The sequence below is a fragment of the Eucalyptus grandis genome, chromosome 1 (genome assembly GCF_016545825.1).
Source record: "Eucalyptus grandis isolate ANBG69807.140 chromosome 1, ASM1654582v1, whole genome shotgun sequence".
Classification (NCBI taxonomy): domain Eukaryota; kingdom Viridiplantae; phylum Streptophyta; class Magnoliopsida; order Myrtales; family Myrtaceae; genus Eucalyptus; species Eucalyptus grandis.
The window spans coordinates 12,447,585-12,459,714 of record NC_052612.1 but is presented as its reverse complement, the minus strand read 5'-3'; the positions used below and the strand labels follow the sequence as shown (position 1 = coordinate 12,459,714).

At 40.8% G+C, this 12,130-nt stretch overlaps 2 protein-coding genes across 2 annotated transcripts; one reads left to right on the top strand and one right to left on the bottom strand.

The window, feature by feature from the left end:
- Nucleotides 1–217: 217 nt before the first annotated feature.
- Nucleotides 218–1,698, top strand: LOC104433427 (protein LURP-one-related 5). Its single transcript, XM_010046173.3, has 2 exons — nt 218–614; nt 1,042–1,698. The coding sequence occupies exons 1-2, from the start codon at nt 345–347 to the stop codon at nt 1,435–1,437; spliced, it is 666 nt and encodes a 221-aa protein (XP_010044475.2). The 5' UTR covers nt 218–344; the 3' UTR covers nt 1,438–1,698.
- A 1,427-nt stretch (nt 1,699–3,125) lies between these two features.
- Nucleotides 3,126–10,804, bottom strand: LOC104433438 (probable galacturonosyltransferase 7). Its single transcript, XM_039316615.1, has 11 exons — nt 10,156–10,804; nt 9,822–9,855; nt 9,728–9,740; nt 9,616–9,675; nt 9,360–9,419; nt 6,880–6,961; nt 6,739–6,788; nt 6,345–6,643; nt 4,980–5,337; nt 4,343–4,888; nt 3,126–4,064 (listed from the first exon to the last, which is right to left on the bottom strand). Exons 1-11 carry the CDS (start codon nt 10,295–10,297, stop codon nt 3,786–3,788), a joined length of 1,923 nt encoding a protein of 640 aa, XP_039172549.1. The 5' UTR covers nt 10,298–10,804; the 3' UTR covers nt 3,126–3,785.
- Nucleotides 10,805–12,130: the final 1,326 nt, after the last annotated feature.

The following is a 12,130-nucleotide window of genomic DNA, read 5'->3' as shown; positions in this document are numbered from 1 at the left end:
TGCAAACTCATTGATGGCACGGTGAAAGTGATGTCTGTAAAAGGATGCAAAAGAGACAAAGATTAGAGGGAGAAAAGCAAAAGCTCATTGATAACGCCATAAATTAGAGCTAAGTAGAACCCCACGTAATGGACCACTACTGGCCAATAAGAGAAAACATCAGGCACAAAAGGCTCTCTCTCTCTCTCTCTCTCCATGCAGTTCCTTGTATCAACCAACTTCATTTCAACTTATAAAAGGAGCTTTGAATTCAGTTCTAGTTTCAGACAACTCTTTTGCTCCATCAACTTTCTGTTGGATCTTCAATCTCCTTCATTCTTCTTTGAAAGGTGTCGTGTCTCTCGATGTCTAGAATTCATCCAGCTGAGAATAAATCTGAGGGCGAAGCGAGGAACGGCAGCTCCCGGCGTCCGGATCAATGCCCGACCAAGTTCACGGTATGGAAGAGATCGAGCATGAGTTTCCAAGGGACTGACGGGTTCACCGTCTTCGATGAGCACGGGAGACTTGTTTTCCGCGTGGACAATTACTCGAGGAAAGGGTGTTGCTCCGCCGGGGGTGGGCTTGTCCTCATGGACGGAGCCGGAAATGCTTTGATGAGTCTGAGACCCCAGGTAAAACCGCCATCCTTGTAACTTGAACGAGGAAATTGGAACCCAGCTTTATTTCTTGATTTGGAATCTCATAAAGTCACTTACTTTGCTGTTGTATATGTTTAAGATGCTAATTTAATCTAGCATATGTAGTTTTCATTGTTGTTTTAACTCATTCTAGACATATCGATGAAATTTTGTATATTGAAACATGCGATGATGAGTGATATGGTGATAGAATATCACCAATCCACTCATGTATTTTTGTTTTTTACGTGCAAGTACTTGATTAGGCCACAATATCGTACTAGTGCGCAATCCAATGTAAGAGAAGCGCCATAGGATATACTTTCTCCTGCGCAGTTCGACCGAAGTCCCTGCAGACGTTAATATGAACTTTTTATGGCTCTGAGTCTTAATCCAATTCTGTTCCCCCTTTCATCTACAGATTCTGAGCATGCAGTGCCAGTGGAATGCATACAGAGGAGAAGATGAGTGCAAAGAGGGCCAAAACCTCAAGCTCTTTTCCATGAGAAGAGTGTCGTCCTTCCTCGATCGAAGAAGAAAGGACGTAGCGGAAGTCTTCGTGGGGGGTTCCAAGAAACCGGCATTCACAGTCGAAGGGTCATTCAGAAGCCGAAACTGCGTAATCAGGCGCTCCGGAAGTGAAGAATTCGTGGCCAAGATCACTCGGAAGAGGGCGAGCCCTACGGTTTTGCTTGGGACCGACGTGTTCAACTTGGTGGTGCAAGATGGCGGCAACAGTGACCTCGTCATGGCCTTCGTAGTCATAATGGATCGCATCTGCTCCAAGTCCCTCGCCGTTCCGGTCTTGTGTTCATAATTAGAATTGAAAGCCTAGTTAGAGTTTGATGAGGCACATATGTAGAACCAAATAATAGATGATGCAGATACTGTACTGTTGAAACCTGCTCAAAGTCTCCACGTTCCCCTTTGAGAAAGGCCAAGAGGAACTACTGAGCGTGCTTTGCGGGATTAGATACAGAATTGGTTTCATGAGTCTTGATATGAGAATGGATTGACATGGATATAAACTCTGTACAAATGCTTTTTATGATTATATATGCTCATCTTCAGACAGGATTTCCAATTGCAGTTCAAACTTAGCATGATAGACCTAACTTGTTCACAAGATTGAGCGGGCGAAGGTTTATGCGGGGATGCATAATTTGTTATTGCCGCGCATCTTCACGCCCTAATGAGATGTATTTGTTGCAATTCGTAAGTAGAGTCGTGCATCTTTCTCTTTGTCGATGCCAGTAACTTGGCTTACTCCAAAGTACGATTCATGAAACTACGAGTCGACATCTTCAACTTTGTGATCCATAAATCTGCGCGAGTTTGAATTACTTCGAGTTGTTCCCAATAATGAAAAACATTTTTACCCGCGTTCTGTCCATGAGTCTTCCCCGTCTCTCCACTCGTTTCCCTAATTAGGTGCTGCTCTTCAATTTGAGTGAAGACTATTTCTTGGCACCAAGAATTGACCTAGAGATGGAGGGTTTGGAGAAGGTACACAAAAGCCATATACAAGATCTAAGAAAACCAATGTAACCAGGCAAAAGAAGTAACCGAAGGTAATGCCTCCTATCTATATGCTGTCCTTAGAAATTTCACTTTCTAGTGCATATTTTACCATGGCAATGGCGATTTTACGGTTTTATCATAAGCAAAAACAACATTTACAGTCTCTAATATATGACTTTTAGCATTAGTTGCCACGCAAGAGCACAAATGATTGAAATCTCTATTGATTGGTTCGTAAAAATGCACTTTTAAGTTATGTCGAGGGGTCCATAATTTAACCGACACTGGCTTTTGAAAGATGAGACTACTCTAAATTTGTAAGCTTCTGTGACATAACTCCTCCTTTACACTTGCTGATAATGGATTTAAATCATCATTCTTGTCCTTGACCGGAACTTCGAAAGCGACCACTTTTACACTGTTCAAGTCGATTACCTATCACTATGCACAGCCAAAACGATGGGCTTCCAGGATGAGCATAATTACGTTCGGATTCAACTCAATCGCATGCAATGCACAAAATCAAGGACTAAACTGCTGAAATATCGACATTCAGGGACCACAGAAGCAGTCTTCTCAAACTTAGTGAATAAAAGACCGACTCCTGTGATGCGTAATGAATGTCATTATATCGCCTAAATTTCACTCTCTGCAAAACATAGAGCTTATCCGCGCATCAAGCCAGATGAATCCTCACTGGATTATATAAAGAGGGCTCTCATATGCAAAAGGGGCATGTTAATGGTCAGAGAAACTACCCTGATGTTAAAAATGATTCGTATGTTACATGTTCCAAGTACAGGTAACATATTTATCCCCCGGAACTATGGGATCTGATGAGCCTCATGTGAAACTATAGTGGCCACCTAATTGAATGGTCCAAAAGTATCATCCGTATACACCTGGCGCGTGAATTTTAGGAAAAGTCGTGACGTTTTTACCTAAACAGAAGAAAAGCACAGAGGCATGTACCACACTTGACAATTTGGCATCAACAGCATGCTAATTCCTCCTGGAACAAGCTCGAGATATGTCACTGTTGGCTCAATTTCATAAAATGCAAGAATGTACAATTGGTACAAATACATGTAAGAATTAGCCCTTCCATTGCTTTGAACACCCAAAAAAAAATCAAGTTCGAAAAGACATGTCCAGAATAAAAAAATGTGATGGAAAACAAGTAACTCACTCTATAATACTTGCTTTCTCGTCCAAAATTATCATCGAGTGGTACTTTTCTCTTCCCAGGAGCGCCTTGTAGTAGCACCTTGAACGAAACAATTATTCATGCCGGTTTCCACTCAAGCCGTTCACATTCCAACCCTATGGAACAAAAGAATAAAGACTCATGTTCTCTCTTTGTCCAATGGATTCACTGCCAGACAGAGATCAGCCCCTTGCAAAACTTCAGACATGATCACAGAATGTCTTCCTTTCCTGCTTTGCAAGGCAAGTAGATATTCTTTATTTACCAAAAGAATGGGAAATATATGTCAATGTTCATGGCTGCCAGCACGTGATTCACAGCTACCTTTCTGAGAAATCTTTCAACTGGTTAGTACAGTACCAAGTAAACAGGCACTTGCAAGACAATGCTACCAGCAGAAAGGCAGTTGAGCTTCATGCAGTTTAATCACTACCCAGTCAAGGGTTCACATTGCATACACTCAATATTTGATCTTCTAGATTCAAAAACTTTCTCCAGTAGCCCTTATATTTAGGAATTCCCATCTCAAGCCATGGTTTCATGTTTCCATTATAGTGCAAAACTGCAGCTTTCCTGATGGCTTGGCTATCAAGACCATAACGATGCCCCAGTCCTGACAAAACCCACTCGCCATCCAAAGCCAAAATAAGGTCCTGAAAGGTAAGCAAGCTTGCACGCAGTGCTGCAGCTTCAATTGATTGCTCCCCAATATCCAACTGCAATATACATCCAGAGAGAAGTAGGTTAGCCAGGCATCCACAATAACATTTCTGATGATCTAGCAAATGAAAATTAGTCAAGACTCTGACCAATAACGTCACTCCAAAACTGAAGAAACAGATGCATATAAGTTGCAGGAGAAACACTTGCTAGATAAGGGTTGTGTGTGTTTGTGTGAGAATTTCAGCGCAATAAGTCATTACATTACAAAGCACCTACTGTTTAGAGCAGCGGTAAAAGAAAAAATAAGTACACAAGGCAGTTGCGTCCTCACCTCTTGCACCAACCTCCGATAAGTTTCAGTGAGTTTTAGCTCTCTCCACCTAGCTAGATCAATCAGATTTAAACCGGACATCCAAGCACAAGAATTTTTATCTAAACTGTTCTCACCCAAGTAACTTTGTAGCTGACCCAATCTCACAGAGCAAAATTGCACAGCACCATTCACTTTCCCTCCCATACTGAGACTCCAAAGGGCAGATAAGTCCTGCTGGACAACAACATCATCATCTAGAACCACGATTTTCTTCAAACTTGGGAATACCTCAGGGAGAAGATACTGAGAATTTGAAAAAATAGATATATATTCTGTTCTCGTCTTGAGGATTGACATATTGTTTATGCCGTGAAAGGAAACACGAAATTCCTCTGACAAAGAGAGAGGCAATAAAGCTGCTTTATCATGGTAGTCCAAATCAAGCTCTTCAACATTCAGTACTTGAACAGTGGCATCCTTATAAGCATTTCTAAAGTACCATAGCTTCATTGCAAAGTAATTCTCTTGATCTGTCAGCACATGAAAAACTAAATTTTGGCTTTCCTGCAAACAGTAAGAGATATAGTAATTCAAGTGACCAACAAATTTCAACAATTGAAAAATCAAAGCTCGTATCAGAAATCTGTAATCATACTTTTGCATGCATTACTGTTGAGTTTATCACCACTGAAGATGCAAGTACATTCTTGGAGAATATGACCAAGTGACGCAATGTGGGGTCTGAATACTTCTCAGAACGAGGAACCTCCATATCACTTGAAGGTGATGTAAAATAGTCCACTGTGAGCCTCATAGAAAGGCAGTGAAGGCTCTTTGGCATGGTCTGAACTGCTAATCTGTAAAGGAAGGCACTTTGTTTCATGTGGAAGTTAGCCTCATCCTCAGTCAAATCCAAGATTTGACTCAACTTCTTATAAACGTTATTACAATCGACTGGGAATGATTTAGCTTTTGCTATTGAAGCCTCCATTTTTTGCAGCTTCTGTCCAATCCTGATACATAAACACATTATGTAAAGGAAAAAGGTAAGGACTAAGGAATATTGAATATGGCAGTATACTTACATCCTGACAGGAGGAAAAAAGAGTACTACGAAAAATATTAAGACAATTTACGAAATTTACAAAATCATGTGGAAAATTATAAGCGGATATTTAATAAATAAATCCTATTCAAATAACTGATAGAAGTCTGTCACATCACTTTATAAATCAATCCTACAGGCTGATCTTAATATCTTAGCATTATTCAGAAAGAAAATAAGAAAATGCAATGACATAATAACTCAGCTAAAAGGAAGCAGTGGATCACAATACACGCAAGGCAGGTATAGTCAAGAACGGTAGTTAAATAGATCTAAAATGTGCCTCACTCTATGACTATTGTTAGCTCTGTGGACAAGAACTCCTTTACAGCAACATGTTCCTAATGCATCAGATAACAATGATGCTGATCCGAAGAACCACTAAAAAAGGAACTTTCTGAAGATTAAAAAGTCTGCCGTAACTACTATGTTTCACAAACTGGAAAGGAAGCAGTAACATAGATACTATGAAAAGGAATGAATAGGATATGGTAGACATGACTTCATTGATCATAAGAGTATGGCACAATAGGGTCTGAAAGGAAGGAATTGGAAGGACAATCATAAGAAAATTAACATGACTCATTCCTTTAAATCAACAGCATAACTTTTGAGTGGAAACGCCATTATCTTAGTCGAAAGAGTAACTGGAAGACTATTACGAATCCCTAGTCTAAAGTTACTGTATATGCCAATCAAAACAAGCAAAAGCATCCAATAATACTTGTCAAGCTACACGCCAATGCAGTACTTTGACATAGTGATAATGTCAGTAGCTGTTCCATGAAAAGCCATAAAAAAGCAAATGCATGATGAACAGAGACAAATTCGACAACATCAAACAGAGAAGGTACAGTCCGGCCCCTATCAGCAAACTTCCATCACTCTAAGCATTTCATGCAGTTTATGACTTACTGAGGAGGAAGATCAGCATCTTTAGAAGATTCACTGAGAACACGCTCGAAATCCTGAATATTTTGTCTCAATTCACGAGAAAACTTTTCTTGAGTGGGAAGTTTTGCAATACTAGGAAAATATGCTCTTGCCACAAAAAGCTGGTCCTTCAATCTCTTCACCATAGAATCCTTCATATCTTCCTTATGTTCTCGCAGCCATAGACAGTAGCTTCCGAATCTCAGCTCACATGATTTGCCAACATCAACAATTGCAACATTGTTAGGTTCAGAGCCTTCGACCTTTTGAGCTTCGGGCACCTGCATATAATTGATTTGACTATTGAGGCTCAACAGGAATTCAAAGGGATAAATTTTCAGAAGGCTTAATACGAATAGTTTGGATGCATACACACATTTGAACTGGGGACAGGCTGCAAATCTACTTTAGCAGGCGCTGGAGAACCTGCAACCGTATGAAATTTAAATGATCTCAGCGAAAAATTCTAAGAAGACAATAGACAGCATCTCAGAAGCAGATTAGTTTCCAACCAAACCTTTTCCTTGACGACTGTCATGCTTTTTTACTGAACTAATGGAATGGTTCTTTGATCCACTCTCAACATTTTTAAGCATGTCCTGATATAAAACAAGAAAAGAAAGGAATATGAAGAACAAAACATGTGGGCTGAGCCAGAATCAGATGCTTGTGAGCATGCATCGGATAAATTGTCATCTTCTCATATATGAAGCCTGAGGACAGACAATATATTCACTTTTTGACAAAGAGAAGCAAGATTTCAAAAAATCGCACATAGTTTTGAAGTAACAGTTCAAATTATAAGGATGAGTGCATCAAATATGATCCTTATAACAAATAATCACTGCATATACTATAAGTTCGAAAAAAACAGCATGAAGGAACAGTATTCTGGAGTAGCATCAACAAGTACTTCTCACTTTTCTAGGATGTTTAATGATCCAAGGACCATCAAAAGCTCAAACACATAATTTAAATAATAAAATATATAAGAAGAATTAGATTGGGGAAAAGACAGTTCAAATAAATAAATAAAAAATCTATGCAGATCATACAGCAGAAAACGATCAGCAAACAAACTAGGGAAAGGAAGGTTAGACAAACAATGTGAAAAAGATACATGTCAATCAAGTTTCCTGCAATAATGTTTGTCATATTAAATTTGACAGGAAACTGGTATGCAATTTGCAGAATAAAATTTTTCATAATATACAGATGTTAAAACATAAACTGCTTCCATGAGTAAGCATTAAGGAAATTCAGAGCATGTATTTCCAGAACTCAGTTTAAACTTGATTTAAATGCATCAGGAGAACTCCATAGATTCTCTACAGTTTTCACCTTGCTAGAATAGAACTTTTCAGCTTAATGGCATCTGCTTTGGGAATCCATTTTAGAGCAAAAACAGTACAAGTGCAGCAAAAGATAGATGAGACAGAAAGCAAGGTTACAGGAGCCATAATAAGCTTGGACAAAGGACCCAAAAGTTTGCCAAAAGAAGATTATTTCCTGTGAAGGAGTCTCCTCATAACTGCTTCGATGAAAAAAAGATTGACAGAGCCAAAAAAATTGTGCAAACAATTCAAGGCAGATTTCTATCGCAGGTAACTTTGAAAGGAAAAAGACCATAATTGTCACATTCTAAACATATGGTCATTCATTTGCATGACAGGCATCTCTTTTTCCAAACATCATGCCACTTGCACCATTATCTTTTGTCAAGTACCAACACAAGATGTATGAACTTCACATCAATAAATAATAATCTGGCAACATCAATGCAACCTTTTCTCATCATTAATTATGCTTTTGCACTCTGATTAAGTACCACACACCTTGACCAAACCTCACATCCAAGTTTATCCTTAATCTCTTAACTCACGTCTTAGGTTCTGCATCCCTTTTAAGAGCCACTCACAAGTCGCAACAAATTCATAACAAGAAAACTTTTAAATCCCCCAGTTATTCTGGTCAATATTACGAGGTTCCTAGAAACAGCGAAAAAAAATTGCCATGAAACAATCTTCTCCGTTCCACTTAACTGCAGATTTTTGCACCACATTGTCTAAAAAAAAGGTGCCCCATATCTCCTAGGATTAGAGGCTTAATAGAGCCACACTGCCCTTTCCACTGATGTCCACACTCATACAATACAATGGGATGTTTTCCACAAGGATATTTGGGACCCACAAAAGTGGATTGAGAAAGCTCATCATCTATTTATGCGAGACTTTCCATCTTCTGTAGCAGCCTCCGTTCTTACAAAAGAGTATCTTCTTACTGCTCCATTTCAGTTTAAGTACCCAGAGAAACAAGCGAAAGTGGATTGTAGATGGAGCAAGAGTCAAATAATAACCTAAAACTTCCCAAGCTAGCCGATTAGCGAGAAAAGTCAGAAGTGCAAATGTGCATCTATGGCTTAGACATGACATATAACATGCTTTCAGCAGAGAAAGGAAAACATTTTGATACCCCCTACTTAATGCTAACTGCAACATCAAAAGGATTTCTTCCTCTTTTTTTCAAAATTAAATTTACTACGTAGTGTTTTCTCCCGATGCACACAGCACCATCCCGTGTTTTTCAAATTAGCATCTCAAAATGACTATTGTTTTCCCACACGCTCATCTCTATTATCCACTTTTTAAGTACAAAGCCCCTTCATTCCCATCTCAAGTCTCATGGACAAGATGAAAAGTTTCGTGTGAAGCATTATATCCAGATGACACTGCATATGTCGAGCTAAAAGTAAGGAACCCAAGCTGTCACACATGTCAAAGGTGGAGAAGGATTATTATCACACTGACAATAACGGGTCGATGCACATTTGCATATAAGTGGCAGAAGCCTACTTTTACAATATTTTTGGTGATTCTAACTAGTATGGGTAAATTTCCTTACAGAATTGGTTAAAAGACCATCAAATCTCGAGAAAAATGCTGATATACGTCGTCAAAACAAAGCAAGAGAAAGACACTAGAAGACTGTATAAAGCACCTTAGAAATTGCTGGTCCCAATTTTTTAATAAGATCTTGTACGTGTTTCGACTGATCCTTCTGCAGTATAAAAGACAAGCTTTTTAATGACTGATGGTAGGATAAAATGTCCCCCATAAAACTTCCATACAGGTAGAAAACAATTTTGCTAAAACTCACAATAAAATCTTAACCAATGAACTGTGAAGCGTTCTGAGGAACAAGAATGAGGTAAGTGCCGCTCGCACGGCCCAAAAGGAGCACAGAAACTCATTACCTCTGACTTAGACCGATTCCCACTCTGAACATCGTACTTGTCATAACTCCTAATACCACTCTGATCCCACATCAAAAAAGATAAGCACAACTAATCAACATCAAGTCATCACACCGAAAGCCGACCTCACAATTGCATAATTGAACAAGAAATTGACCCGTGAATAGAAAAATAGGAAGCGAATCAGAAGATTCAGCATTACTTACAGAGCCGCTGCATCGAGTTGGTCAGACACGAAAACTGCAGAAAACGCAAAAACACAACGAATGAATGAGGGAAAGAGACTAATCACATCTAGATGCCGCCCAATAGGGGGCGGCGGCATTACGTCAGAGATCTAGAGCACACGACAGCGACCGATCGAATTAAATAAGCTCATGATGAGCAGCGGCCGCGGAGATCGCCAATGATGACAGCCGAACCGACAGAAATCACGAGTCAGGAAGTAGATAAGAAGGAACGATCCGGACACCGCACATCGACAACGACCTCCCGAGAGATCCATAAAATGGCGTGAGCGGAGAGGAAATTCCATTTTACCAGAAGTGGAAGCGGAGTGAAATCTGCCGAGCAGGAACCCGAGGGGCACGAGCATCGAGAGGACGACGAGGCCGAGCACTCCGATCACCAGGCCCCGCCACCGCCGCTTCCCCGCCCCGCTCCCTCCACCACCGCCTTTCATCGCTCCCTCTCTCCCTCTCCCTCTCCCTCTCTCTCTCTCTCTGCGAGATTCCTTCGGCTTCAATGGCGACGCGCTCCGAGCAGCAGCACCGGCGCCACCACCATGGCGAGGCGCGGAATCCGCCGACGAAATGCCGAGGCCTCTACCGAGATCTCAGGAGCACCGATTCGGTTCCGCCGCCGGGAGATTGGACGAATCTCGAGGCGATGCCGCCGCCGCTGCGCCGCCGCTCATCGGCGAACTCGGTCCGCGGAATCGCTCGTCGAGGCTGAGTCGGGTCCGAGTTCCGATTTGGATCGCGAATCGCGCACGCTCTCCCTCCTCTCTCACTCGCACTCCTCGAACGGACTTCAACACGGGGGAGGAGAGAGAAAGAGAGAGGAGAGAGAAAGAGACAGGCGCACAGGGATCGCACATGGCGACGGGGCGAGTCTAGAGTCACCGTCAGTTTTACGGATCGGAGTTCGCGTTGACGCACGTGGAAGCCCGCCATTGGCCGAGCGGCTTGCGGCTTGCGGCTAGCCTGCTCTGAGTTGCACGGGAAGATCGTGCAACGTTCGTTTTTCCTCTTTTTTTTTTTTTTTAAACATAAAAGTAAAGCCGTGAAGAGGACAAAAAAGTAATGTGGCCAGAAAAGAGGAAAGGGAAAGTTGGAAAAGATAGGAAATGTGAACAGAAAAAGTGATCGGATGGGATAATGAAATATTTTAATTTCAAAAGAGCCTGGTAATTTCTGGATCAAAGCATCCTGTTCCTTTTGGATTAAGCTAATCAATTTGAGCCGCTTTAATATTCAATTTAAAAGTTGTGTTCAATTGATAAAAAATCACAAATTGCGTGATGCGGCTAGACCCCGATATTAAATTACGTAATATCCATGTCTTACCTTTATTTATCTAAGAGCGTGGTTGGAGAAACGAAATTGTGCAACATCTTCACTAATTATGTATTAGATTGTGAGGACTATGGGGGATCATCGGGCGGGCCTGAGTCAAGTTGAGCTATGAATCGGGCCCAACTATCTGCCCAAGCCCATGATGAACCCGTGGGCCACCAAGCCCATGTTGAAAAATCGTGAGCAACTTGAGTTCCACCACTTTTGTGATTTTTTTGGTCGAAATATTCCTTGATGTTCATTTAAATTCAAGAGCTCTTAAACAAAAACCCCGACATAGGGGTGTCCTAACATAAAACATCCTAAAGAGATTGGGATGGTGGGGAGTTTGCTACCCATAAAGTAAAAAATGGAATTTGAATGATGGGCCTTTGTAGCCCAATCAGCCACTTTGTTTATGGACCTATAACAATGGGCTGGCGAAATGGACTTAAACCGGGCCATTTAGATCCGGGCCTCTTCAATCCACGTCTCTAGTTCCCATCTCCACATCACTCCATCTCCTCTCCTTGGTTCATTTGCGAATTTGTCGTGTCACTATTCTGGATATTTTATAAGAGATGTGGGGTCATTATGAATATGACGATGTCCCAAAACTTACCAATACTAATCATGATCTCTCTTCCTCACGTCCTTTCGATTATCAAGGAACACGAATTTAGAAAGTGTATTTATTAACTTATTTTGCCTTTTAAAAGTTTTTCACATCAATAAATCAACTGCTCTTAATAATATGTTGTCACCGAATGAAATCCACTTAGGGTTGGCAATTTTCAATCCAACTCGTGTACATGACAAATAGTTGAGCATGCTCAGGATAGAACTTGATTGTATCGTGTCGTAATGCAAATTGTAGACAAGCCAAGACACCTATCCTTTTCAATGTCATTGTAACCCAGTTTTTCCATGCTTATACATGTTAGATCAAATAGGTTAAT

Excerpts from the sequence above, each read along its gene's own strand:
- LOC104433427 (XM_010046173.3), top strand. The coding sequence starts at position 345 with ATGTCTAGAATTCATCCAGCTGAGAATAAATCTGAGGGCGAAGCGAGG. Across the intron at positions 615-1,041 it reads TGATGAGTCTGAGACCCCAG|ATTCTGAGCATGCAGTGCCA; the intron begins GTAAAACCGCCA and ends TTTCATCTACAG.
- LOC104433438 (XM_039316615.1), bottom strand. The coding sequence starts at position 10,297 with ATGAAAGGCGGTGGTGGAGGGAGCGGGGCGGGGAAGCGGCGGTGGCGG. Across the intron at positions 9,856-10,155 it reads TCACTCCGCTTCCACTTCTG|TTTTCGTGTCTGACCAACTC; the intron begins GTAAAATGGAAT and ends CGTTTTCTGCAG. Across the intron at positions 9,420-9,615 it reads GGAATCGGTCTAAGTCAGAG|AAGGATCAGTCGAAACACGT; the intron begins GTAATGAGTTTC and ends TTTATACTGCAG.